The sequence below is a fragment of the Trichechus manatus genome, unplaced genomic scaffold, assembly GCF_000243295.1.
Source record: "Trichechus manatus latirostris isolate Lorelei unplaced genomic scaffold, TriManLat1.0 scaffold00014, whole genome shotgun sequence".
Taxonomy (NCBI): Eukaryota; Metazoa; Chordata; class Mammalia; order Sirenia; family Trichechidae; genus Trichechus; species Trichechus manatus.
In genome coordinates, this window is record NW_004443950.1 from 10,507,311 (window position 1) to 10,532,524 (window position 25,214).

A 25,214-nucleotide genomic window follows, 5' to 3' on the forward strand; every position below is an offset into this window, starting at 1 on the left:
TGTGGGCTGTGGCCCAGGGCTTCCCTGCCCGCCTTGGGTTGCAGGCCTGCACTGGGGAGTTCGCCCGCTGAGAGCTGGGTCCTTCTGCTGCCTGCTGTCTGTGTGCTTCTGCTGGGCTCCCTCCTGCTCTCGGCCACACCTGCTGTGGGCCGCGGGCAAGTAGATGAGAAATTGACCATTCCCCTCTGCCCCTCCTGCAGGAAAGTCAAGGCCGGTGCCTGTGTGATGGACGTGCCCACCCTGTGGGGCCAGGACTGGGTCCCAGGGCCTTGCTGGCCGCTCCTGCTGAAGCACCAGGACCCCAGGAGGCGGAAGTGATGCGTGGAGGCCCCTCTCCCCTCAGAGATGAGAAACATGTTCCAAAGGAAATACGTCTCTTGGCTGTGGCTCTGGGCACCAGTGGCGTGGGCTGGAAGGGCAGACCCGGCCATCAGAGTCGGGCCCTTGCGGGGAGGGCAGGGGTGTGTGGGAGGCGTGCCTCTCCCTGGGCTGCCCAGGTCCTCTCTGAGGCTGCAAGAGCTGGACGGCCCCTCTGGTGGGTGGGCTGAGATGCCTCCAGGAAAGCACTAGAACTGGGCCATAGGAACTGGGCTGGGTCAGTGGGTACCAAGGGGCAGCCCTGGCCCCCATCCCTCCGAGGAGGGGCTCCCACAGTGGGGCGTGTACATAGTGTTCCTAGGTGTACATCAGAGCTGGCCCGCCCTGCTCCGGGTGGGCCATATTTATGGCTGGCAGAGGAGGCCGGCGGGTGGGGGTTTGTGACCCCCCCGCCCCCGCCTGACACCGGGTTCTCTCCTTGCTCACTGGCCTCGTGCCATTTTTCTCTCTGAATTCCTATTTAAGAACTTTTGGAAACGTGGCCATTTTTACTTCTTAAAATAAAAGGTCTTTTTACACGTGTGGTCTGAGAGTCGGTCTCATGCACCCCTCACCATCAGGCCCCAGGGAGCAGGTCCTGGTGACACCCCGCTGCTGGCTTGTCTGGCTGCCTTTTTCTATTGCTTGTGTTCATGTGTGCTGTTATTAGGCGCCTACTGTGTGCCAGGGGCTATAACAGACTGTATGACACCTCCATGTCATAGGTGGGAAACTAGGCTGTTCAGAGGCTTGTCAGATTCACGGTTGGAGTTCAAACTCGGCTGCCAGACTCCGGTGGCCTGGCTTTGCTCCTCCTAAGTGCACTGGCCTCACGTGGGCCCCACCCCACCCCACCATGGTGGTTGTGTTGGCTTACAGCCTTGTGGGAACCGTGCAGGGCTCTGTGGGGTTCTCCCTCCCTGACTGGGATGGAAGCCGACAGCTGCTGCCTTGGAGGGGAAGGGGCCAAATCTTGAGGCTGCACCCAACCCTCTCAGGGATGACCGCTGGGTCAGAGGAGCTCATTCTGGCCAGACAGCACTGGGGCTCTTACTCAGAGCCCTCCTCAGAGGACGGCAGCTGCCCTCCAGTCCTGTCCCTAGAGGCATGCTTGGGAGGGTGGGGGGAGTGCTGGGCTCTGGGCCAGCTGGTGGTGGCCATGCCTGAGAGGATGGGGTCTGGCACCCTGCAGTGTACAGCTGTTGGCCCCGGGCACCTGCCAGCCTTGGTGGGTTCCTAGGACAACTGGGAGTGGGGCCAGAATGGGGGATGGGCTGCTGGGGCCCCTCACCCTGTTTCTCCAAGTCCTGGGGGGTGGGGTTGCTGCCTCCCCCTCCTCCCTGAGAACAAGAGTCTGAGTTTGGCCCTTTCCAGGCCAGTTCGTCGCTCTGCTCCCCTCTGCTGGCCGTGCAGCCTGGCGCTGTCTCTGGAGCTTGAAGCCAGGAGTGGTTGGCCTGAAGAGACCAGGGCAGGATGCTGGCTTGGGAGAGCTGCAGTGGCCAGACGATGCTGCTCCCCGCAAGGAAACCGGGGAATAGTTACAAATTTAATAAAATTCACCTTATAAATTACAGCAACAGCCCCAGGGCTCGGCTCGCGGCCCCAAGAAGCAAGAGTTGGGCAAAGCTGTTACTGGAAAGAGTTGTCTCAGAGTCCGGGGCTGTGGAGGTGGCCAGTGGTCCAGTGCCACCTCCTTTGGGGCAGCCGCAGGGCAGCAGTGGGGGCCAGGCAGAGGCTCATAGGCCAGTGGGCACACAAGGACAGGCGTGGGAGCAGAGGCCGGGCTCCGCGGGCTACTGGACGCCCCCACCCACCGGGCCCCTCAGTCCAAACTGGCCATGAGCAGGCGCAGTTCTCGGAAGGCGCTGCCGTGGCGGCCACTCAGGCTGGACTTGCTCTTGACAAGGCCACTGATGCTCCTGAGCTGCTTGTAGCAGAGCCGGCACTTGTGTAGCCTGTGCAGAGGAACAGCGCCTGAGGAGGCTGGCCGCGTGGCCATTGGGGGCCCCACCTGGCCTTTCCTGTCCCAACCACTCTAGCCCCCCTTCCCAGAGCAAGGCTGAGGTCCAGAGTGCAGGACCTATCCAGGTCATGCCAGGGCTCAGGGCCAGGGCCAGGTCGGTACCCCGCTGCCCTACACCACCCCACTGCCCCAGATCATATGTCCTCTATGTTTTAGCAGGGCCAGCACCAGGTGGGGCCCAGGCCCCCAGGCCTGTGTCCCTTCACTTGGCACAGCACCCCCGCCCCAACACACACCCCGCCTGGCCCTTCACCTCTCCTCACGACTGATGTCCACACCCACAGAGGGCGGAGCCGCCAGGATGTCAGTGATTAGGGGCAGAAACCGCTGCAGGATCAGCTTCAGGGAGGTGCAGCCTGTCTGGACATAGCTTCAGGGGCAGGCAGGTGGAAGGAGTCCCAGGAACATGGACCCAGAGGAACACAAAGCCACACACAGAAAGATAAGCAGGGAGCAAGGCATCCAAAGACAGAGGGGGCAGAGACAGACACACACAGGACCAGGAACCTGGAGGGGACAGCAATGCTTCACAGACACCTTGCCTGGGCACCCAGGCCCTTAGGGCCTTTCCTGTAGTCCCTGGAGGCACCGTCCTGCCCCACCCCCAGCCCTGCTGTGGGGTAGGCATGGCTACCCACGTACCTCTCATACTTGCTCTGCAGAAGCTTCTCGATCTGCGGCAGGACTGTGGTGCACAGGTCCAGCTTCCACAGGGAGCTGGGGAGAGGGCAGGGACATGGTGCTGTCAGAGCCCAGGCCTGCCTGCTCTGCCCACGCCACCCACTGCGGCCGCTTACGCTTTCTGGTTGACGATGTTGAGGAGGTCCACCACCACCGACAGGTCATTGATGGCCACTGCAGAGTCCACTGACGTCTGTGGAAAACAGGGCATCCATCAGAGGGGCCTGGGGACACTGTGGCCCCCGCGTAGGTGTGAGCGTGCGTGTGCTGCGACGAAGGGGTCTGCTGTAGGGTGTTAACAAGAAGGCACCTAAAATGAGGAGCGGAAGGCCAGGCACACACTAGGCGCTCAATAAACGGCAGCTGGTGACGAACATGATGGAAGAAATAGTCAATCACAGTGTGATGACAGAGGCCCCCTGACCCGGTTCAACCCTAAGCCCAGGGCAGGCAGGTGGCGGGTCGGGAGTGAGGCCCATGTGGTGGGGGGTGGCACTTGCCTTGATGTCACCCGTGGTCCACACGGCCCGCACTGTGTCCAGGTTCTTGTGGCGGCTGGTGAGCACCACACACATGGTGTCGTGGCCTTTGCGGATCTGGGACATGGCATCCTCGTCGACCAGCTCTGCCTGCTGGGGGATCTTCACAGCCTGCAAGGAACGGGAGCCCAGAAGCTGGCACGGAGCAAGCAGCAAAGGTCTGCCCACTCCTACCCCAGCCCTCAGGCTGGACCCCCACTCACGGGCAGGAAGTCGGAGGCCTTGAGCCCGATGGGCTCGTTCCGGGTGGCAGGGATGATGGCAGGCTCGGCCTTGGGTGCAGGTGTGGAGGAGATGACCGGGGGCCGGGGTGGGACCTCGAGCTGCAGGGGGCCGAAGTTCAGTGGACACAGCCTGAGGCCTCCCTCTCTAATCCCAGCAAGGGAGGCCCCGCCCAGCCCTCTCTACCCTACGTACGTTTGGCATCGGGAACTGGACGTCCATGGTGGGGCTAGGCTTTGCTGCCTCCTTTGCTGGGGCTGTGTCTGAGGCAAACGAGAAGATGGCTGGGTCAGGCCAGCATCAGGGACTGGCAGGAAGAGGCAGGGCTCGAGGGGACTCTGGGCAGCATCTCTAATTGGGGAGGAGGGAGCAGGGAGCTGGGAGGAGAAAGGCTGGCAGTGCAGGGGTACAGGGGCTGGGTCTATCTCATCTGCTGCACGTCCTCTAACCCCAGCTCTGGGTCTGGCCCCAGACAGGGGTCAAGCACTATTTGTGTATGGGACCCAGGGTGCGGTGATCCTGTCAACTCACTAGGAATGGGGGGTGGGAGGGGGCTGGCACTGAGTGGATGGTGAAATGGAAGTGGAAGAGGAGGGGAGAGGCTCTTAAGAAATCCAGACACAAGAGGGGGGCGGAGAAGACGGTCCCTTAAGGGGAAAGCTGGGTGAGGGAGAGATGCTCTGCGGGTCCACGCCTCTGTCCCTTCTACTCCAGTCACAGAGCAGGTCATGTTTTCTCCCGTCTTAAATCCTCCAGCCGGCATCCCACTGCCCTCAGGACAAAGCCCCCCAGTTCCTGCACTACCCCCGCACCTCCTCTTGGCTCCTTTTCCCACTGGAGGCTCTACCCTTTCTCCTCACCTAGCCCTAAGGCCTCAGCTTAGCTGCCCCTCCTCAAAGGTTCCCAACCGGCCCTTATCTACCACGGCCCCTAACTTCTTTCCCCACACCCTGTTCTTTCCTCCACAGCGAGGACCCCACGTGTAGAGCAATCTGTGGGGTGGTCTGCTGCCCGCTTGCTCTCCTCACTAGGGTGTGAGCTCCTGAGGGGAGGACCCACCTGCCTGTTCTCTCAACCACCAGGGCCTAGCCCAGCGCCAGTACACAGTAGGTGCTTTTAGGTACATGGAAGGATAAGGTCCAGTGGGATAGAAGTTAGAGGTCATGACATGAGATGGGACAGGCGTCGGGAGGAGGAAGCTCGTCTGGGTGGAGGGGTCCAGTTGTCACACTGCTCATGAAGAGAGGGGATGGGAGGGGGACCAGGGACACAGGAGGCCAGGCTCTGACCTCTGACTCACCATCCTCTGGGGGCGCAGGGAAGGGCTCACTTCTGTGGGGTGGTGTCCGACCTGCAGAGGCAAACAAGCTAAGGGCTCACCTTGGCCAGCCTAGGGCCCTCCTGTCTGGGAGCCCTCATTGCCAGGGCGCCTGGGGCCAAGGGCTGTGTCAGGATGTGGGGGATGAAAAGTGGTTCCTAGGCACACAGCTATGATCTGTTCCCAGCTCCATGGACCCTCAGCCCTGCTCCTTCCCAGCCCACACACCACAGGCCTTCCTTTGCTCAGGGCAGGGCAGGGCAGGGCAAGGGGCAGAGTGGGTACTGGCCTCTGCCAGGGAATGCCCAGGTTCCTACCCTCAGTCCCTTGAGGGCACAGTGAGGACAGAGAGCCCTGGGCCCAGCTGCAGGCTAGGAATGAAGGGACGCAGAGCCACATCAGTGCCAACCCTGGAAAGGCCCCTGACTCCACTTCACAGAGAGGGACACCAGGGATCAGAGGGCAGATGAAGAGCCCAGCCCGGTGCCTGTCCCAGATCCCTCAGTTAGCTGCCCCATGGGGTAGGCCGGGGCTCACTGATGCTGTTCTTGGGCTGGAAGATCTCATTGTAGTCCTCCGCATTCTGGATCTCAGCTCGAGACTCCCGCTCGTCCCGGTCGTCCTCGCTGCTGGGGCTGCGGCGCTCGCTCTCCGAGTTCTGCTTCACCCTGGGGGGCAGGCCAAGCCCAAAGGAAGCCAGGGCTCCTGGTGAGGCCCAGGGCTGGGATCCTGGCAGCCCTCCCTGTGAGGGGCCGGCCTCTGCTGCACCCCCAGTGCCCCACCTCTGAGGCTTGCTGCAGGTGGTGCTGGGCCGCTCGTAGATGCGCCGAAGGGGGGCGCTGGGGTTGAGCGGCTGCTGCGCCAGGGGCTGGCTGTCCTGCACAGGGTCCTGGGCCACCGTGCCTGTCCTGGTGACCCGCGTCAGGTCCACCACATAAGAGGAGACGTTGCTCTGGGAGAAGGCCACGCCTATCTGCAGGAAGAAGCAGAGCTGGGTATGGGACTGGGGGCTGGGGGCTCCGCAGGCAAGATCCCAGCAGGGAGGGGTAGGAGGAGGGGGCCAGAGGTGGAGGCAGGGCCAGAGGTGGAGGCAGGGCGGTGGCCCGGGCGGGCAAGAGCATGGGCTCTCTCACCAGCTGGTCGTTGCAGATGGCCAGGTCAGCCACCTTGCCCCAGCTGACTAGGACCACGTCGAAGCAGCGCTCGGGCTCCCAGCCGTAGACGCGAAGTGAGTCCTGGCAGCCGCTGTACAGGCAGCAGCCGTCGGGGTTGAAGAGAACACTCCTGCAGGCGAGAAGCGGCTGTGGGTCTGGGGCCTCCAGCCTGGCCCCACCCTAAGAAACCCAAGAGCCTGAGGGGAGCCCAGGACAGGAAGGAGCAGAAGTACCGGTGGGCAACTGCCTGCGTACCTGACAGGCCCCGGCTCCCCTTCAATGCAGCTCACCACCTGGAATTTCTCCAGATCCCAGAAGCGGATCGTCCTGCAAAGGCAGCCACGTTGTGCTGGGAAACCAGCCCCCGCTCCTCTCCAGAAACCTCTCCCCCTGGGCCTGAGGCCAGGGGCACAGGCAGGAGAGGGCATGGAGCATCAGAAGCTGAGCCCTTGCCCCTGCCAGGGACGGCCTGTTGCCCATGTCCCTCTCCATCAGCCCAGGGTGCTCAGGGCTGGCAGCACGCTGGGGACTAGAGTGACAGCACTGCTGTTTACCCGGGTCCTGCTGCAGCTCAGCCAGTGGGCAGGTGGCCATGGCCCTGCAGCCCAGGGCCTCCGTGCAGAGTGTGTCCCCACTGAGGGCCTTGGAACCTGACATGCCTGTGAAGGCCCAGGCTCAGGACATGGGCTGGGGAACCAGAGCCGAGGGAGAGATGGGATAGGGCCCAAGGCAGGCTTACCAGGTGTGTAACACCCTGGGACAGAACGACAGATTGGGACCGGATACACACACACAGAGGGCAGAGGGCGAGAACAGCAGTCACAGGCAAAGCTCCTTCTTCTCACCTGTCAGAGCTGCCAGATGCCAGCAGGTACTCGTTGGGGTGAAACTCTACCACGTTGACGGGCCCCGTGTGGCCAGGGAACTCGGACATCATCTTGCCAGCGGTCAGATCCCAGAGCTGGCGGGGCAGGGGGTGGGGTGGGGATCAATGGCCAGGCGGGGCACCCAGGCTGCCTGCTCTCCCTCTGCTCCAGTGGAGCTCTCTGTCCACAAACCACCTTCTACTCCACATACAAGCCCAGTCAGGAAATGGGAGAGGACTCGGCCTGGGGGCGATCAGCGGACCCAGCCCCCAACCCTGGGGCCCAGGCTACCTTCACTGTGTGGTCATCTGCGGCTGAGGCCAACCACTTCCCGTCAGGGCTGAACCGGAGACACCTCACAGCCTGGCTGTGTCCCTGCAGAGAGGACAGAGCCCCAAGTTCACGCTAGGGCCAGGGCCCAGTGGGCTTCTCTCCCCAACACCCCCGACATGCAGTGCCTTCCCAGGGAGCAGGCGCAGAGGGGGCAGACGGCCGTGTGCGGGAGCTGTTCGGGGCACTTCTCCATGGACTCCAGTTCTGCAGGACGCTCCAGAAGATCAAAACTGCGTGCTCATACAAGTTTGGGACGTGATGTATCTTATGACACCTCTTGGGGAGTTAAATGCATTCTTTCTTAATGCCAAAAGCTCTGAAAACTTCTACAAATACTGTGTTAAACCTAGCGCTTTCAAATTCACATGAACAGGAGCCCCTCCACTCATGACACCTGTCACCTGCCTGCAAACCCAGAGTGTGCAGTGCAATGTGGTGAATGCAGCTCGGGGGATGCAGACAAGCTCAAGATCGACCACCCATGGTGCTCCTCCTTCCCTGCAGATTCACGCTTCTTTCTCCTCTGGCATCTAGTTTTTCAGGTTCTCACCCGTGTTAGACAGCAGCCTCCCACCCCCTGCGGCTGGCACCACCCAGTCAATGCTCAACGCCTATACGGTGCTTGTGGAATGACCCACAGAGGTGGTCGTCCTCACCCTGTACCGGAAGACACAGCCTTTCCTCCTGATGTCCCAGAGCTGTGGAGGAGAGAAGAGGAGGGACGGAGTCAGGAGAGGCCATGACCACAGCCACGAGTCAAGCTCAGCGCGGGAGCCTGGCCTGAAGTGCAGCATGTGGCCGTGAGCAGAGAGAGGCTCTGTGCACCTCCAGCCAGGACGCCCGAAAACACCAGAGCTGTGAAAACTGCTCGCTAGACAGAAATGTCTGGCAAATGCCTCCATGTCGCCCTTCTCTTGGAGAGTATGGACTCTACCTCAGTGAGGAAGACCCCTGAGACAGAGCCAAAGGCCCGGCTCCTCAGGGGGACACACAGCCCCAGCCCACGGGAGACACGGGCGTGGTGCCTCACCTTGATGTTCGTGTCCTGCGAACCGGAGGCTACAAACTCGCCGTACGGGTGGAAGTCCAGGCTGCAGATGTTGGCTTTGTGTCCCATGAGTGTGCGCAGAACTACCCAGGAAGCAAGCAAAGATAATGGCGTGAGAGGCGAACAAGACGCCAGTAGAGAGAGGGCTGTTTTGTTAGTTTGTGTGTGTGTTTTAATATTAATCACACAAAAAAACAGAACGATAACACAGATTTAAAAATCAGCAAAAAGAAAATTAACCAGAGTCCTAGCACACTATCGACTAAGTTTCTTATTTTTCTTCTGGGAAATGACAGCCATTTCTGCCATTATCCAAGCCCCCAGGAAACACTTCCCGCTGCCCACAGACAGCACCTCCGTGTGTTCCGAAACGAGCGGAGCCAGGGTCAGCAGTGCCAGGGAACTACTGCACTCAATTCTGGCCCCGTGGGCATGGAGCTCCAGTCTACAGGGCCCAAGAGAGCGCAAGGAGAGAGATGCAGGGGAGGCTCAAGCTGGGGAAGAGCTGCTTGGTTGGGCAGAGAAATCTGGGAGGGCTTTATGGAGGAGGTGGCATTTCAACAGGCTGTCAGTGGGTGGAGGATGAGGGGAGGGTGTGTTAGGCAGAGGGAAGTGGTGGACAAAAACTCCAAGACAGGCAAGCAGAGGGCAGGTCTGGGGTAGCCCTGGTGCTCACACTGATCCTCTGGGGTGTCCCCTGGCTAAGGGATCTTTTCAGGGTGGCAGTGAAGGTATTTTTTTTTCTTCTCTTTAAATTTTATTTATTTTATTGTTGTTAAAAATATACACAGCAAAGCATATACCAATTCAATGGTTTCTACATTTACCATTTAGTGACATTGATTATATTCTTTGAGTTGCGCAACCATTCTCACCCTCCTTTTCTGAGTTGTTCCTCCCTCACTAATATGAACTTACTGCCCCTAAGGTTCCTATCTAATCTATTAAGTTGCTGTTGTCACTTTGATCCCATACAGATAGTTCTTAAAAGAGCATAATGCTCAAGACAGACATTTTTTACTAGTTAAACTATTGTTTGGTTTTAAGATGACTTGGGGGATATTTTTGGTTTAAGGTTTAAAGATTATCTCAGGGCAACAGTTTCAGGGGTTCAGCCAGCTTCCATGGCTCCAGAAAGTCTGGAGTACATGAGAATTAGACATTCTGATCTGTACTTTTTCCCCTTTGATCAGGATTCTTCTATGGAATCTCTGATCAAAATGCTCAGTAATGGTAGCCGGGCACCATCCAGTTCTTCTGGTCTCGTGGCAAAGGAAGCAGTTGCTCATGGAGGCAATTAGCCACACATTCCATATCCTCCTCCTGTGCCTGACTCTCCTTCTTCCTCTGCTGCTGCAGGTGAATAGAGATCAACTGTTGTGCCTAGGATGGCCACTTGCAAGCTTTTAAGATCCCAGGCACTACGCAACGAACTAGAAGGCAGAACAAAAATGCTAAATGCGTTATTAGGCCAATTAACTGGAATGTCCCATGAAACCATGATCCTAAAGCTCCAAACTAAGGAACCAAATCCCATGAGGTGTTTGGATGTACATAAGCAGCCTCAGCAGCTAGTGAAGACAAGTCTGATGTGCTGTGAGAAGTGAGAGAAGGTCGGGAAGAAGTGACTTGGGGGAGGGTGGTGGTCACACACCGCTGCCCCAGGAAACCACACCTCTCATCCTTCAGAGCACTGCAGGCAGCTCTGTGGCCAGGCGCTTCTGTCTCATTCTCTGGTACCACTCAAATGTGTCGCTTCTCTTCAGCCTCATGTGTCCTGCTTTTTAAGAGATTTATAATTCCACTTTCTGAATGAAACTGATCACCCATGGGTGCTGGGGCCAAGGGGAATAGGACTCCAGCCATCCTGAGGTTTGAGGCAAGCTGAAATGGGGCACCTTGTGAGGTAGTGAGCTCCCTATTAGAGGAGGTGTTCAAGCGGGCTCCAGCTGTTAATGCTTCCGGACAGCAGAGATGAGATTCAAGCACTGGGTAGGATGAGTGAGCTCTAAGGCGTTTCCCAAGGGGAGACTGTCTGATCTTCTCCACCCCACAAGGTCAGGCTGTGGGCTCTGGAGCCAGAGAGAACTGGGATGGGGCCTGGCTCTGCTCCTCACTTGCTGTGTGACCCTGGGTAATCACTCACCTTGTCTGAGCCTTGTACTGGGTCACGGTCAGAATTAAGTAAGGAAACAGACAAAGTCTTAGCATGGGCCTGCCACACAGGAAGTTCTTAGTAAATGCCTGTTGTAAGTATTCCTGTCCTCATTTCTTCCCACAAAAAGGCCATCCTTCATCCTCTCCTGCCTGTCCCCGAGCTGGACTGCCTCTCCTCCTCCTCAGGCCTCTGAGCACACACCCTAGTTCCCGCTCTTCTGGCCCCACTGCCCATGGCCATCAGGGCCCCTCCCTCTTCCCCAGGCTGGCTGCCAAGCATGTCCCGTATGCTGAGATTGGGGCTGAGTCTTTCTGCACACTAGTTTACTGAGTCACCCTGCAGCCCAGGAGGTGGGCCAGGGCCTAGGGCTCACAGGGTTAAGCACTGCCTAAAGTCAAAGGGCCAGGCGCAGTGCCAGAAGTCAGCCAGGCAGTCCAACGCTTAAGCAGCATCCTTTACAAGGCAGAGATGGGAAGAGCAGGGTAAAGTTAGTAGCTACAGTTATTATCTGCCTTGAGGATAAAGTTCACTCCGCCGTGCCCTGTCCACTGCCTCGATCTGTCCTACTCATGGCTCTCGGCAGTAGACGCCGGCTGGGTGCCGGAGCTGGGACCAAGCCACCTTTGCATCCTTGATGGAGTCTGACAAGGCACCTTGTCTGTCGAGTGACCATCTAATTCAGCTGAGCAGCTGTCCCTCCTCGCTCCTGTCATACCCTTGTGCCACTCAGGGACCAGTCACGTGTTCCTGGCCAAGGAGGCCTCGGGAACGCAGTGGAGATGCCAGTGCAGGGCCTGGAGGGGACAGACGCATGCTGGCTCCTGTTCCGCTCCACCTGCCAGCCCACTTGCTCTGTATCAACAGCGAGGCTTTCAAAATCCTGCCCCACCCTGAGAAGATGCAAGCTCTGCCCCTGCGTGGGCTGCTCACTTCTGGAAGCTGGAAGCACAGGCTACCTTCCTGATGGGCAGTCCCACTGTCGCCCTCTGGCAGCACTGGGGAAAGCAGGCAGGGCCGCCTTTTTCTGGCATGACATCTCCCCTTGCTCTTCTGTCCCAGAAGGGTGCTTGGGAGGCCTCCTGGTAACCAGACTTGGTCACAGGCTCCCAGACCTGCAGCATAGAGGGGCCTCCAGGGTCTGTCTGCCCCACGCAGGAACCTCCAGAATCTCCAGCCAGGGCGCTGCTCAGCCTCCACTGATCCTTCCAGGGCGACCAATGTGATACACAGGGACCGTCCTGTACCAGGGGCCTCAGTGTACCACTCTGTCACTTCTGCCCATGCTGTAGTGGGTGGGGGTGGAGGTGGGCCTGAGGTCTTAGCTTTACCTGCTGAGGCTGCTGAGGGTAAGTTTCTCTTCCATCGGGGAAGCCCCACACTTGGAGACAGCGCCTGGTAGGATGAAGAGCACTGGAATATGACTGCTGACGCCAGCATTCATGTGCTAGGCTCCGCCACCATCTGGCCGTGTGGTCTTTACTAAGCTCTGTGCCCTCCCTGGGCCTCCATTTGCCCAGCTGTCAAATAAGGGGGACTGCCAACCTGGCTCTGCGTTAGAATTACCTGGGAGCTTACTGGAAACCAGATTCTGGCTACCCTAGACCTACTGAATCAGGTTCTCTGGGGGTGGTGTCTAGGATGTGTGTTTGTAACAAGCTCTGTGCAGTCGCCAGGCCTGTGTGGGGAGCCCAGGGTCCAGGAATTCCAAGGCTTCTGTCTTCATTCCTCAGCCACCCCAAGGAATTCCTCACATATTCTTCATGAGAGAAATAGTTGAGGCTGAGAAAGCCTGGGGCAGGAGCAAGGAGCCCATGGCTCCTCTCTGTCCCTTGCTCTTCAGTGAACGACTAGTAGCTGTCCGCGGGGTTCAGGGCCAGGCGGAGGACTCCCAGGAAGCTGACCGCCTTTGGCGTAAACCTTTCCGCTTTATCAGTCGGGGGCCCCAGCCAACTGGGGCTTGTTCCTCCCTGGCTCCTGTGTGTGCCAAGAGCAGGACCAGGCCACTGAGATGCTGAGCCGGCAGCCCCTGCTTGCTCTCAAGGAGGTCCTGGGGCTCTTTCTGAAGAGACTGTCACGGAGTCAAGGCAAGCATCACCCACGAGGTCCTTCTTATGGACCACCTACCTGAGCAGGCCCTGCCATTCCTGAGCTGGGCACGCACAGGTGGACGGCCCCATCCTGCAGCAGAGGTTGAGAACGTGTCAGAGGAGGGCCCAGAAGAATCTACAGGTCTTAGCTGGGTCAGAAGAGCCTTTTTCTAGAAGAAGTAGCCTCGGCAAAATCCACGCCACCATTTCCTCTCCTGGGTTTCAGGCAGCGGGTGGCCTCCTGCCTGAAGTGCTAGAAGGTCCAGACCAGAGGCTGCCAGAAAGCAGCGAGCAAACAGGTTTTATTCGGGCCTCAGTGTTGGCCTGCATGGTGCTTTTTAAAAATGTTGTCAACATTTAAAAATGGGCAGATTCTACATAAATATCCAGGTTCCAACTTCTCAGGAAAAATTGTAGCGCTGGCAACACTGTACCCACATCCCACGCAGCAGCCCGTGGCTAAGGCTGAGGCAGCCCCTTTCAGAGAAGGCAAGGTTCTTTACTTGGCCAGGCCTGAGGGCAGGAGTCTCCAGGCGGAAAGACCCTAGCAGGCACCTAGCACAGGATGGAAAGACACCCACACCAAGGTTTGTCATGGTGAAATCAGAGCACTGAGGACAAAGTCATACAGAACAAAAAAGAGGGAAGCAGGTCCTATGCAAAGGATCCACGATAAGAACGATACTGGACCTCTCAGCAGCAACCCTGGATGCCAGAAAGCAGTGGAACTGCCTCTTCAAAATTCTGAAGAAAAATGATTTCCAGCCTAGAATTCTACCACCTGTCTGTCAGTTTGTTGTACTGTGGGGGCTTGCATGTTGCTGTGATTCTGGAAGCTATGCCACCGGTACATCAAATACCAGTAGGGTCACATGTGGTTTTAGCGGAGTTTTAAGACTAAGACAGACTAGAAAGAAAGGCCTGGCAATGCACTTCTGCAAAATTAGCTAATGAAAACCTCGTGGATCACAACAGAGCACTACCCGACTCATTTGCTGTGGACATGTCATCAGGATGAACTCATTGCTGGAGGAGAACGTCATGCCCGATGAAGTAGAGGGCCAGCGAGGGTGAGGGAGACCCTTGGTGAGATGGACTGGCACACGCTGGTGACAGTGACAATGATGCAAGATTGGGCAACGTTCTGTTGTGTTGTACGCAAGGGTCACCAGAAATTGGAGCTGACTCAACGGCAGCTGTTTGTCTATGTAGAATTCTATACTCAAAGTATAAAAATAAAAAATAGAAGGGAGTAGAATAAAGTCATTTTCAGCCATGGAAGGTCTCCAAAACTGTGTGTCAGGCACCTTTCTTAGTAAGCTGTCAAAGAATGTGCTCCATCAAAAACAGGGAGTAAAGCAAGAAAGACAAGGACGTGCGACCTGGTACAGCACAGAGGTGGAAAGAATTCCCCAACAAGGAGACACAGTGGCCTCAGAAGGACAGCTGGGCTGCAGGTCCGGGTGCTCCAGGTCCACAAGGACCAGAAGACAAGAGGCTCCAAGGAGAGACAAGCTGGTCATAGATGACAAAAGGACGTTTACTTTCTGGCAGAGAATCCAGGTTTGAATTAGCAATAGGGACGTAGAAAACATACAGATGAAAAGAGACGGAATGATTATTAACTCCAGGGAAAGAAAGTTATACACAGAAAAGAAGTATAATCAGCCGTGAATGATATCTATATGGTCTCTATAATATAAACACAGAATATTTACATGGTGATAATTGGGAAAATGGGAGGAGAAATGTGTGTGAGGGAGTTGGGTGTAGTAGTTATAAGAGTACTAAATTTTCACCTTTCAGGGTAGGGAGCCAATATTTAATGTATAAAATGTTTTTAAAAAGAAAAGAAAAAAACTGCAATATAACCAGGTCATTTAAAAAAGCAGAGGTAATTAGCAAAAGCAACAGCTAAAAGTACAGGAAGTTGAGGCTTCTGGAGAATGGGCAGAGGAGGGCAGGGGCTTTCTTTTCCTATTTGTAGAGCTATCGGTCTTTGACTTTTTAAACTACGTGTAACTTCTACAGTGACGAAAATTAAATTAAACAAAACCAAGCAAACAGAAGATCTGGCCACCACAGGCCCACATTCCTGTAGGCAAGTCAGCCAGATCTGTGTGGGGGCCACCCTGTGTCAGGACACACACGCCTCAGCTCTAGAGACACCACACGGCCACCTCACCCATTTACATGTCTGACATGGCCCCTGGTGGCATTTGATTTTCTTCCAAGTTCTGAATCCACATATACACTCATCTGTCCATCCATCATCCACTCACTCACCCACCCATCTATCCACTCATCTACTCACCTACCCTTCCATCCGTCCACCTACCCACCCACACACTCACCTATCCAGCCATCCATCCATCCACCCACCCACCCACCCAGTTATTCATTCAAACATTTCCTGGGCACCACCTTGGTGCCACCCACTTAAGAGGCAGCAGTGAACATCACTGCCAGGCTAATGGGTGGAGTGGGGACAGGGCTGGGGAAGGATGGTCACCACACCATCTGGTCAGTGCTCCAGGAGGGAAGCACTCAACCTAGTCAGGAAAGGCTTCCCAGAGGAAGGGACACGACATCAGAGGCTGAAGACAAGGAGGAACAGGGTGTGTGTGTGAGGGAAGGCAAGCGAGGAGGCCTACTTTTGGCAGCTTCCAGGTCCCAGACGCGGATGGAGCCCGACTGCGAGCCAGCCACGATGAGCTCCTCGGGGGTGTTGAGACGGACACTCTCCACTGGGGACGTGTGGCCTGTCAGGCTCTGTGGAGAGAGGGTGGCAGCTTCAGTGAACTGCTCGGACAGACTAGCAGCTGCCCCAGATTCTGGGTCTCCAGAAAAGGCATCAGCAAGACGTGGTTAAAACAGGGAGGCTGTGCTCCAAGGCGGCCACCCTCAGCTGTCCTGCAGACGGGTTGAGCAGTCCCTTCTCCCCCCTCAGCTCCCACGGCTACAGTGGGCCAGACCCAAGTCAGCCTCTAACCCCTGCCTGCCCCCACTGCGCTCCTGCAGGAACAGCCCTGGGCCCCTCAGAGGGAAACAAGTGATCAAGACAAGGGGATGCTGCCCGCCAAGGCCCTGCCCCCATCTCTACTCTGTGCCCTGCAAAGGCCCCTCTGGGAGGTGAACCACGGCAGAACCAAGGCCTGGCTCGGCAGAGGCCCACGTCTCACCCCTCTGGAATGCCTGGGTACCCAGGGGCTGTCCCCACTGAGGACCCTGCCAGGCCGAGGCTTGGTGGAACCCAGAGGGCCTGGAAGGTGACTCTGCTGGAGAACAACGGGTTCTCAGCCAACGCAGAGCTGGGCAGGGCTGAGCCAGGCTGGGCCCAGCCTCTCTGAGGTATAGGGGCGCAGGATCACCAGCTTTCTGGAGAGGACGGTGGAACCTGAGGTTCACAGTGTCTGTCACTCCCCACCCAGGGCTGGCCACCCTGAGGCACAGTGGCGACCACCTCAGTGTTTGCTAAGACAACACTGCCCGTGGGGGCTGGGGGTAGTGGGGGGAAACTCTGGAGCTGAACCAGCCATAAGCCAGTTACGAGCAGCTTGTCTGACTCCCAAACTTCACCTGTAGGAGAGTAAATGGATACAAACCCCATAGAGGGCAACTCTGCTGGAGGACATTTCTAATACTCCCATTAGAAACGCACATTCCCTTTGAACTAGCAATTCCACCTCTGGGAACGTACCCTCCACCTGCTCGAACACGTATGAAACAACAATGATGCAGGCTATTTCCTGCAATGTTGTCTGAATTAACAAAAGATTGGAAACAATACAAACGGCCATCCTAGGAAACTGGTTAGCTAAGCCGTGGTCAAACATGGACCCCCAGGCAATGGAACACTACTCGGCCGGCAAAAGACTGGGCAACTCTTTAAATGTGAAAAGCCCAATCGCCACAATATTTTAGGTGAAAAAAAGATGGAGGACAGTGCATATAGTATGATGTTACTTATGTGAAAAAGGGGAGGAAGGGAACAGACACCCATATTTGCTCACATATGCATAAAAAAGCTGTGAGAGCTGCAGTCACCTCCAGGGAGGGGTTCTGGTGGCTGGGGGTCGGGGGAGGGAGAAAGAATTCTCATGGTTGACTATGCATCTTCTGAATGTTGGAATTGCATGAGTGTATTACTTCCTCAAAAATAAAGAGAAAGAAGTCTACAGAGGGACTTGCATGCACGTACATTATAAACCCTAATGTGAGAAAGACTTGGCAGGTTTGAGGAATTGGAAGGCCTGGGGTCTGAAGGGCGGTGAGTGAGGGGAGAGGGCACAGAGAAGGCTGGTGGAGTGCGAAGGGGGCTGGGGCCTGGTCCCCAGGGGGCTCACGGCTATGCTTGGTGTCATAAGTCTGAAAAGCCAGACGCCAGAATGTTCACCATGCTTCCCCTAGGGGGGTGAGAGCATGCAGTCGGTCATTTCAAGTCCTGGTTTTATAAGTCTGCTGATGCCTTTTCAACATGTGTATGTTACTTTGGCATTTCGGGGAAAAAACAAAACACTTTGAACCCCCCAAAACAAAGCAAAACAAAATTAAAGAAAAAATCTCAATCCTGTTCTTAGCGGCCCCTGGCTGTGGGTTGGGTCAGAGCTCAGCTTCTCCTGCTGGGTCTCACAAAAACACCAAGGTGATAAACTTCTACTCATGAATATCACCTCCCACCACTCTTTATCATGCCCTTTATTTGGCCAAGAGTCAGAAGAAAGACAACACCCTGTGCTGGCAAGAATGGGGCGGGGGGGTGGCAAGAGGCCCGCACCTGTTTGATTTCTGGCGGGCAATTTGGCAAGATGTTTTGAAAGCCTTTAAAAAAGTGCATGCCCTAGGATTTAATGTAGATCACCTATCTGCTCCAAGATTTAGCAGATGAGGATGTTCACCCCAGTGTGGTTTAGAAGAGCCAAAAAAACTGGAAACAACCTCCATGCTGTGGCTAATTATGGCTCATTCCCTACAACTGAATACCATGAAGCCACTCAAATCAGGTTGAAAAAGAATACTTGCTGACACGAGAAAATGCTCACAACATTGTTATTTTTAGAAACCAGAGTAAGTAAAATAAGCGTTCAGGAAATATATTTTTATATGTGTATATGTGTAAGGAGCCCTCGTGGCACAGTGGTTAAGCACTCAGCTGCTAACCAAAAGGCTGGTGATTTGAACCCCCCAGACACTCTGTGGGAGAAAGATGTGGCAGTCTACTTCTGTAGAGATTACAGCTTTGGAAACCCAATGGGGCATTTCTACTCTGTCCTACAAGGTCACTGTGAGTCAGGATTGACTCAACGGCAACGGGTATGAGTACGTGTGTGTAGTACTCACCTGTGTGTACGTGCACATACAGACACACATATACACACATATACATGTACAAGTATGCATATTGAGATCCGGATCTAGGACACACACCAAAATACCAACTGTAGTGGTCTTTGGATAATGGAACTACATGTAGTTAATTTTTGCGGTTTTTCCTCCTTTACGCTTTTCTGTTTTCCAAGTTTTGGGCATTGATTATGCCTTACTTGTGCAATTAGGGGGAAGATGCTATTAAAAAACCAGCTCTCGAACCAGCTCCAACCAGGTCTGCTGAAATCCTTTTTGTAGAATGAGGTGGGAGATGAACCAAGAAAATAAACACCCACATGGAGCTGACAGGCAGGCAGATGGATGGGGGGCTGCAAACATCGTGGCTCAACCACGGGCCTGTGGGCTTATTTTAACTTTCTCATGCAGACTCCTGGCTTCTGTCCCACTGCCAGGTGACTCTCCCATTCCTGAGGGCTAGCCGCTGTCCCAGCCATCCTGGGTTGTCCCAGCCATCCTGGGTTGTCCTGGGCCTTCCTGAGCGCACAGCTAGGAGGTGGGAGCACTGGTGTCCTGCTGCGTCCCCCCATGCTCTCTGGCTGGGCCCCCAAATGATACAATGCCCTGAGCTCAATAGAACCTGCACAGTCCCCCTCCCAGGCCCTTGCCCATGACCCCCTCTAGCCCCTCCCCACCCCACACTGCCGGCGAGGCTCACCATGATGCAGTTGGGTTTGTTGATGGACCACAGGTTTACACGGCAGTCATCCCCGCCTGTAGCCAGCAGCCGCCCGGAGCCTTTGCCCAGCACCAGCGAGGACACATTGCTGGCGTGGGCGACGATCTCCTCTACACAGGAAAGGGGAGAGGGAGACACAGTCAGGGGGCCTGGCAGACCCTCACCCTGCTCGGCTACCAGCTCTAGAACCTGCAGTCCGGCGGGGGGCTCTGCCTCCTTCTTCCCTTGGGCTCCCTCAGGACCTGCTGACAGGACAGGGCTCGGGCCTGTCTCTCATCTTTAGTCATTGCTGTCCCTTAAGCCTCACAATTTTTCTTCCTTTTTCTGCACATCATCTGGTAATATTGATTTATTGATTTTTCATATGGACTTGCTGTTTTTATTTAGCTTTGTCTTAAGTAATAATATCAGTGAAATTATAAATTTGATGTATTCATTATACTTTTTCTATTACACAAAAAGAAAACAACAACAAAAAAATTAAAATATATACACTTATGTACCACCTAAGCCCCTTTCAGACGCCACTTGAGGGGCACACAAACCCCACTTTGGGAAACACACTGTAAGAATGATTCATGTCAGCTCTGGACAAGCTGTCACCAGGTGAGACTGCACAGGGCTTCAGCCCACAGATGCAGAGTCCGGATCTGCATTCTGGGCTCTGCTGCTGCTGGCTATGTGACCTTAGGCAAGTCACTCACCCTCTCTGAGTGTCGAGTTCCTTGTCTGTTAAATGGGGATGATAATAGGTTGCTGAGGATTCACTGAGAAGGCACGTGGGCTGCCGAGTCAGGAGAGAGTGCTCCGTGGTTGTTAGGCAGGCTGAAGACTAGTCACTGAGGGTGCCACTAGACACCAGGGCGCCAGGCGGGGTATGAGGAGAGCAAGGGGACAGCAGACTGAGAGATCTGGGGTGACAGGGCGGGAGGTGAGCGATGACAGACAAGAGAGAGATGGGGTCCTTGTAGACAGCCACGAGGACCCCTGGCCTGGACTGGTGGGACGCAGTGGGGAGAGCAGACAAGCCTCAGAGGGGCATCGTCAGGTCTCCAAAGGGAACAGACATGGGCAAGGAACCAAGCAGTGAGCCCAGGCCTCTGAGTCAGTCCCTGAGAGAGTTCCTCATGAGAACAAGGAGGGGAAAGACAGATCTCCTCACATGGGCAGAGGGAAAACCCCAATGTGACGGTGCCTTGGGGCAACTGGGAAGCTGGCTTAGGTGATGTGAGGAAAAGGGTGTTGCAGGTGCCCCAGCTCCAGACTCCACCCTGCGTAGATGACTCTGTGATGTGGGTGTCAGACTGCAGGAGGTGGGGAAACTGGGCCCAGCCGGGCTCAGAGGGGCTCTCACAAACACCCAGAGACCAGGCTCAGGCTCTACCTCACAGAAGACGCCCCACCTCAGGGCAGCTCCTAGCCACAATCCTAGCAAGGTCGAGAGGTCTCAACAAGCCCAAGCACCAGCTGGGTCTCAGGAACCCCGCCATTTAGGTCCAAGGGAGCTGGGCCCTCTTTAGACCTCATCTCACCCACAGAGCCTTCTGTCCGCTAGACACCGCAGGCACAGAAGCCTGGGGTGCTCTGGCCACAGACACTGGTCTGTTCCAGAGCTTATGCTGGAATGACATGGCCGCCCAGCCCAGGGAGGACATGCCACCTTCTCCCTGAGCACCTTGCCCCCAAGCCACGAGCCACTCCCCTTCTCCAAGACACTCCCTGCATACACTGCCTTCTGTCCATGACCTTTGTTGGGGCCACAGTTGCCTGCACTGCTCTCATCCGCCCAGGAAATCCCATTAGGTCCCACCTCACTGGGCCTCTGTGGGCACGTGCTGGCCTTTAGGCTTCAGGACTACTGCCCCAGCGACTGCCGTTCATTTAGGATATAAGTATTTCCTGGGGGCCTGCTCCAGGCCTGGCACTGGGCAGGCAGTGCGGAATGAGAGCAAGAAGGTTCCTGCGTTCCTGCTACAGTGACCAGATGTTCCTGGGAGACGGCATCCTGCATGCAGAACACAGATGCTAGGCTGAGGGGCTTTGGAGGTTGAGCCCTTCTGGAAGGGCCCAGCCACTCTCCTCTAAGCAGCCTGACCAGTGACTGACTTGATGCTCATGTAGGCACCTGGGGGCACAGGGCACTGGCCCAAGACCTCCCCCTCTGGCCTGGCCTGAAGGACAACAACGGTGGGTGGCCCTGGCCTTGGTGCCAATTTTAATACAAATAATCCTCACAGTGTCTACAACCATGCCAGGTTGCCAGCTTCAGCTCCACCTAGGGGCACAGCCCATGCCAGTTTTCCAAGCCCAGGTGGCACAAAGCTGGGCCTCACAGCCCTGCCAGATTTGGGGAACACTAGGCTTTCTGGCCAGAGGCAATGGGGACCTGAAACCCAAACTAAAGTTGCAAATTACTGGGCTTCAATGACCCCATGCTGGCCAAGCACCCTCTGATCCTCACCAGACCCTAGCAAGGAGTCAGAGGTCATTTTATACCTATGAAAACTGCTGTGCAAATGAAATCACCAGCAGATGCCCAATACGCCCGATCATGTCACCTCCCACTTAAACACTTCAGTGGCTTGGTCTTGGGCTGGGATTCATGGACAGGGGCCCCTATAAGCCTCACCAGCCTCATGTGGCTCGATACTCCTTGCACTGCTATGCTACAGCCCACTGGCCTCCTTCCATTCCTTCCAGCGCACTGCGCTTCCTGCCTCAGGGCCTTTGTACAAGCTGTTCCTGAAGCCTACTATACTCCCCTGCTCCCTATCACCTAGTTAATTGACTCAAAGCACATGTGCCAGCTTGGAATTAGAGAAGGAGAGATGGATGGGCGTGGGTGTGGTTACCCAATTCCTGCCTGTCACTCTCTCCAGGCTCTGAGCTCCAGTGCACAAGGACCTTGTCTGTTTTGCTCCCCACAGGCTCCCCAGTGCCTAGCTCTGTGCTCAGGAAAGACTTGATGATGAAGGGATGCATACATAATTCTGACAAACACAAAGTCACTCTGTCCCAAGTGTACCCTCCTGGGGGCCCATGACAAGGTTCTCCCAGAACCCAGGGCTTTGGGAACAATTTGACAATGGCCCAAACCTCTCATTTTACAAATGAGGAAACTGAGGCCAGCAAAGGGCTTTGCCCAGGGTCTCATGGTTAGAAAGTGGAGGAGCCCTGCCCCATGACCTGCTCTCCCTTCCTCCTCCACAGGGCAATGGGGAAGGGTGATGCTGGGAGCTCTGGGGTTCCTGAGGACTCTGGGCACACCTAAGGCTCCTGAACACAGCCAGGGACAGCTCACTGCAGCCCCGGTGCTAGTTGGGCCTGGAGATTTGGGCACACCAAATCTATGCCAACCAATTCCTATAGGCAGGGTCAGGTGGGCCCACAGAGGTGACAATGTGCAGAGCAGCAGTTCTCCAAGTATGATCTGGGGGCCCCTGGGGTCCTCAAGACTCTTCCAGGGTGTCCGGGACAACAAAAGTATCTACAAAACCAAAAACCAAACCCACTGCCGTCGAGTTGATTCCAACTTATAGTGCTACTGTAAGACAGAGTAGAACTGCCCCATAGAGTTTCCCAGGCTGTAAATCTTTATGGAAGCAGACTGCCACATCTTTCTGCCACGGAGCCACTGGTGGGTTCGAACCACTGATGTTTCGGTTAACAGCCAAGCGCTTTTAACCACTGTGTCACCAGGGCTCCTCTTCACAACACTGCTAAGGATGAGAGCATGAAAGGTAAATGACACTTTAGTAGCATTATGAGGTAATCATACTACTAAGATGTTATTTGCCTTTTGCGCTCTCATCCTCTCACGGGCACACAGTGGAGTTTTCCAGAGGACACATGAGGTGTGATGACACCCTCACTAATCACACGTCTGACTGTGTATTCTTCTGCTTTAAAATTTCTCAGTATTAATTTGTAACGTTGTAAATATTGACAGATATAACCCACATATGGGTTAAGTAACAAGCCCTGAGGGTCCAAGCTCTTTGGACTGGCGGGGGGGTCCTCAACAGATTTTAAGAGTAAAAAAGTGTCTTAAGATTAGAGTTTGAGAGCCACTAGTACAGAGGAAAGGACCCCTGGTGGCTCAACAATTAAACACTCAGCTGTTAACCAAAAGGTTGGTGGTTCAAATCCACCCAGTGGTTCTGAGGGAGAAAAGACCTGGCGATCTGCTCCCGTAAAGATTATAGCCTAGAAAACCCTATGGGGCAGTTCTACTCTGTTGCACTGAGTCACTATGAGTAGAAAATCAACTCAACAGCATCCAGCAACAGTACAGAGGACCAGTGGGTGGGTGGTGCAGGTTGGTGCTCGGGCTGGGTTACATTCCAGGGCCCGTCAGCCTCCCTCTGCCCACCCCTTACTGTCTGCTGCTCAGCTAATCACCCCAAGATGCCTCTATCTGATGGGGGAAATTCGATTTGTGAGATGTCTGAAAATGCCCGAGAACATCTGTCAGGATTTCTCGCCCCATCCTACCTGTCAGTCTAACTGGAAATCTTTCGGTCTCTGAAAAAACAATTATACTAATGAAAGACCTCGTTAAGCACAAGTCCATGTGTTAAGCGCCTTATGTTCATTATCTCGTCTGGCCTCACAGCAACTCTAGAATGTCCGGGTGACTATCCTATTTTACAGATGAGGAAACTGAGCCTCACAGAGGTTAAGTCACTTGCCCAATGTCACCCAGCTAAGAAAGTGCCACAGTCATGATTCATCTTACAGATCTTGATCTCACTCGGAGGCAGTGCAGCAGGTTCAGGTGACCCAGCACCAAATGGCTCAGAGGGTAAATGGGGTGACAAAGAACAAAGGAAACCACTCACGCAGCTTCCAGGCCGTCTTGGTGACCACAGGGGTGGCCATTCTTCAGCTGGTTGGCACCTGGAGCCCCACCCACCAAGTAGACGTGCTTTCCTCGTGGGGTGGGGGTGGATCCCCCCCAGATCCACCAATCAAGTTGGCAGGGAGTTCCCACACATCCAGACAGAGGGAATCCCTTGTCTTCTGGCCCACCACTCCTCTGTGGTTTTAAATCATCAACAGCACCTACAGCAGCAGCCTGTGCATGCCCGTTGGGATCTGGGATCATGGAAGGTCAGACTTGAGCCATCTCAGCTCAACACTGGGCTAGAACACAAACAGAGGTGGTAGCTTGTTAGGAAACACGAGGCGGGAGCTCAGGAGAACCCTGGGGTTGCAGACCTGCAGCGGCCTGATCACCAAGGCCACTTGAAAAAGACAGCCACCCACTAAAGCCACCAGAGCCAGGAGCTGTCCTGCAAATTGGGTTTGACAATCTGCAGATTCAAGCAAGGTGACTTGGAACACTGGGAAACAGAAGGTCCTCCCAAAGGCCAGGATGATGGCAGGAGGCTCTGCTCCCGGATGCTGGCTGCCTAAAGTGCAGCCACAACAGTGGGGCAGGGAAGACCACGTGTCTGCAGTTCAGATGGATTTCTAGGAGTCACTGTTCTGCCTGACGTATGGCAAGGGGGGGGGGGTGGAGTCAGAGGATAAGCTTTGCAGGGGCCGTGAGAGGTACCCCTGAGACAGGCACTGAGGTCCTCTTCTGGGGAGGACCTCAAGGAGGGCCCTAAGGGTCCAAGCTCCCTGTTTGTGGCATGAGAACCCACTCCTGTCCCCTGCAATTCCCACGGGCAGTGGTGGGGACTAGGCCTCCAGATACCGGCATGACTCCACCTCGTGGGGCCTCCTAACCCCTCCCTCACATCCACCTCACCTCTTTCCCACGAACCCTCTCCCACTCCATTCCTCTTCTCCTGAGCCCCCAGGTTCTGTCTCCTTAGTCTCCGTTCACTCCCCCTTCTTCCTGCCATCTGTGTGTTTAATTAATGCACATCCTGTCTCCCGGGCCCCCTAACTTGGGCCCTGCCCCGCCAGGCCCCCTTAACTCTCCTTCCCCTTCTGCTACCAGTATCCCCCATTCATTCACTCTCCTGCTTCTAGTATTCATTATCCATCCTCCTGTAGACCCTTAGATCTACTTCCAGTCTCCCTAGTTGCCCCTTCCGGCCCCCACACCGTTCCTGCTCGTCTGGAGGCTGGGACTGGCCCCTCGGCCTCGCCTGATCCTTCCACCCCTCTCAGCTTTCGGGGCACGGGCTCCTGCCTCCCCGGACCAGGAGCCCTCACCGCCGCAGCCCAGCCCAGCCCCACACAGCTTGGCCTAGCCCAGGACCCATCATGCCCTCGCCTCCTCCCCCCTCTCCCACTTCACCTGCAGCTGCGGCTCCGGAGGCCGAGGCTCAGCGCCCGGAGAGACCCCCACTTGCCTCCATCCCTTGCCCTGATTGGCCGCTGCTTGACAACCGACCCTCACAACAAA

The 25,214-nt window shown here is 55.6% G+C and overlaps 1 protein-coding gene across 1 annotated transcript; it reads right to left on the reverse strand.

Annotated features, from left to right (window-relative positions):
- Positions 1-1,884: 1,884 nt before the first annotated feature.
- KATNB1 (katanin regulatory subunit B1) lies at positions 1,885-25,214 on the reverse strand. Its single transcript, XM_004371547.1, has 20 exons — positions 25,107-25,214; positions 23,692-23,995; positions 18,830-18,960; positions 15,441-15,558; positions 8,524-8,624; positions 8,150-8,191; positions 7,452-7,535; positions 7,140-7,255; positions 6,550-6,621; positions 6,274-6,424; positions 5,923-6,113; positions 5,678-5,808; positions 5,123-5,173; positions 4,018-4,085; positions 3,804-3,923; positions 3,562-3,711; positions 3,178-3,254; positions 3,023-3,097; positions 2,634-2,750; positions 1,885-2,312 (listed from the first exon to the last, which is right to left on the reverse strand). The coding sequence occupies exons 2-20, from the start codon at positions 23,729-23,731 to the stop codon at positions 2,180-2,182; spliced, it is 1,968 nt and encodes a 655-aa protein (XP_004371604.1). The 5' UTR covers positions 23,732-23,995; positions 25,107-25,214; the 3' UTR covers positions 1,885-2,179.

Coding starts and splice junctions, on each gene's coding strand:
- KATNB1 (XM_004371547.1), bottom strand. CDS start 23,731: ATGGCCACCCCTGTGGTCACCAAGACGGCCTGGAAGCTGC. Junction 6,425..6,549: donor GGGGAGCCGGGGCCTGTCAG/GTACGCAGGCAG, acceptor TCTCGCCTGCAG/GAGTGTTCTCTTCAACCCCG. Junction 2,313..2,633: donor GACATCAGTCGTGAGGAGAG/GTGAAGGGCCAG, acceptor TCCTCTGCACAG/GCTACACAAGTGCCGGCTCT.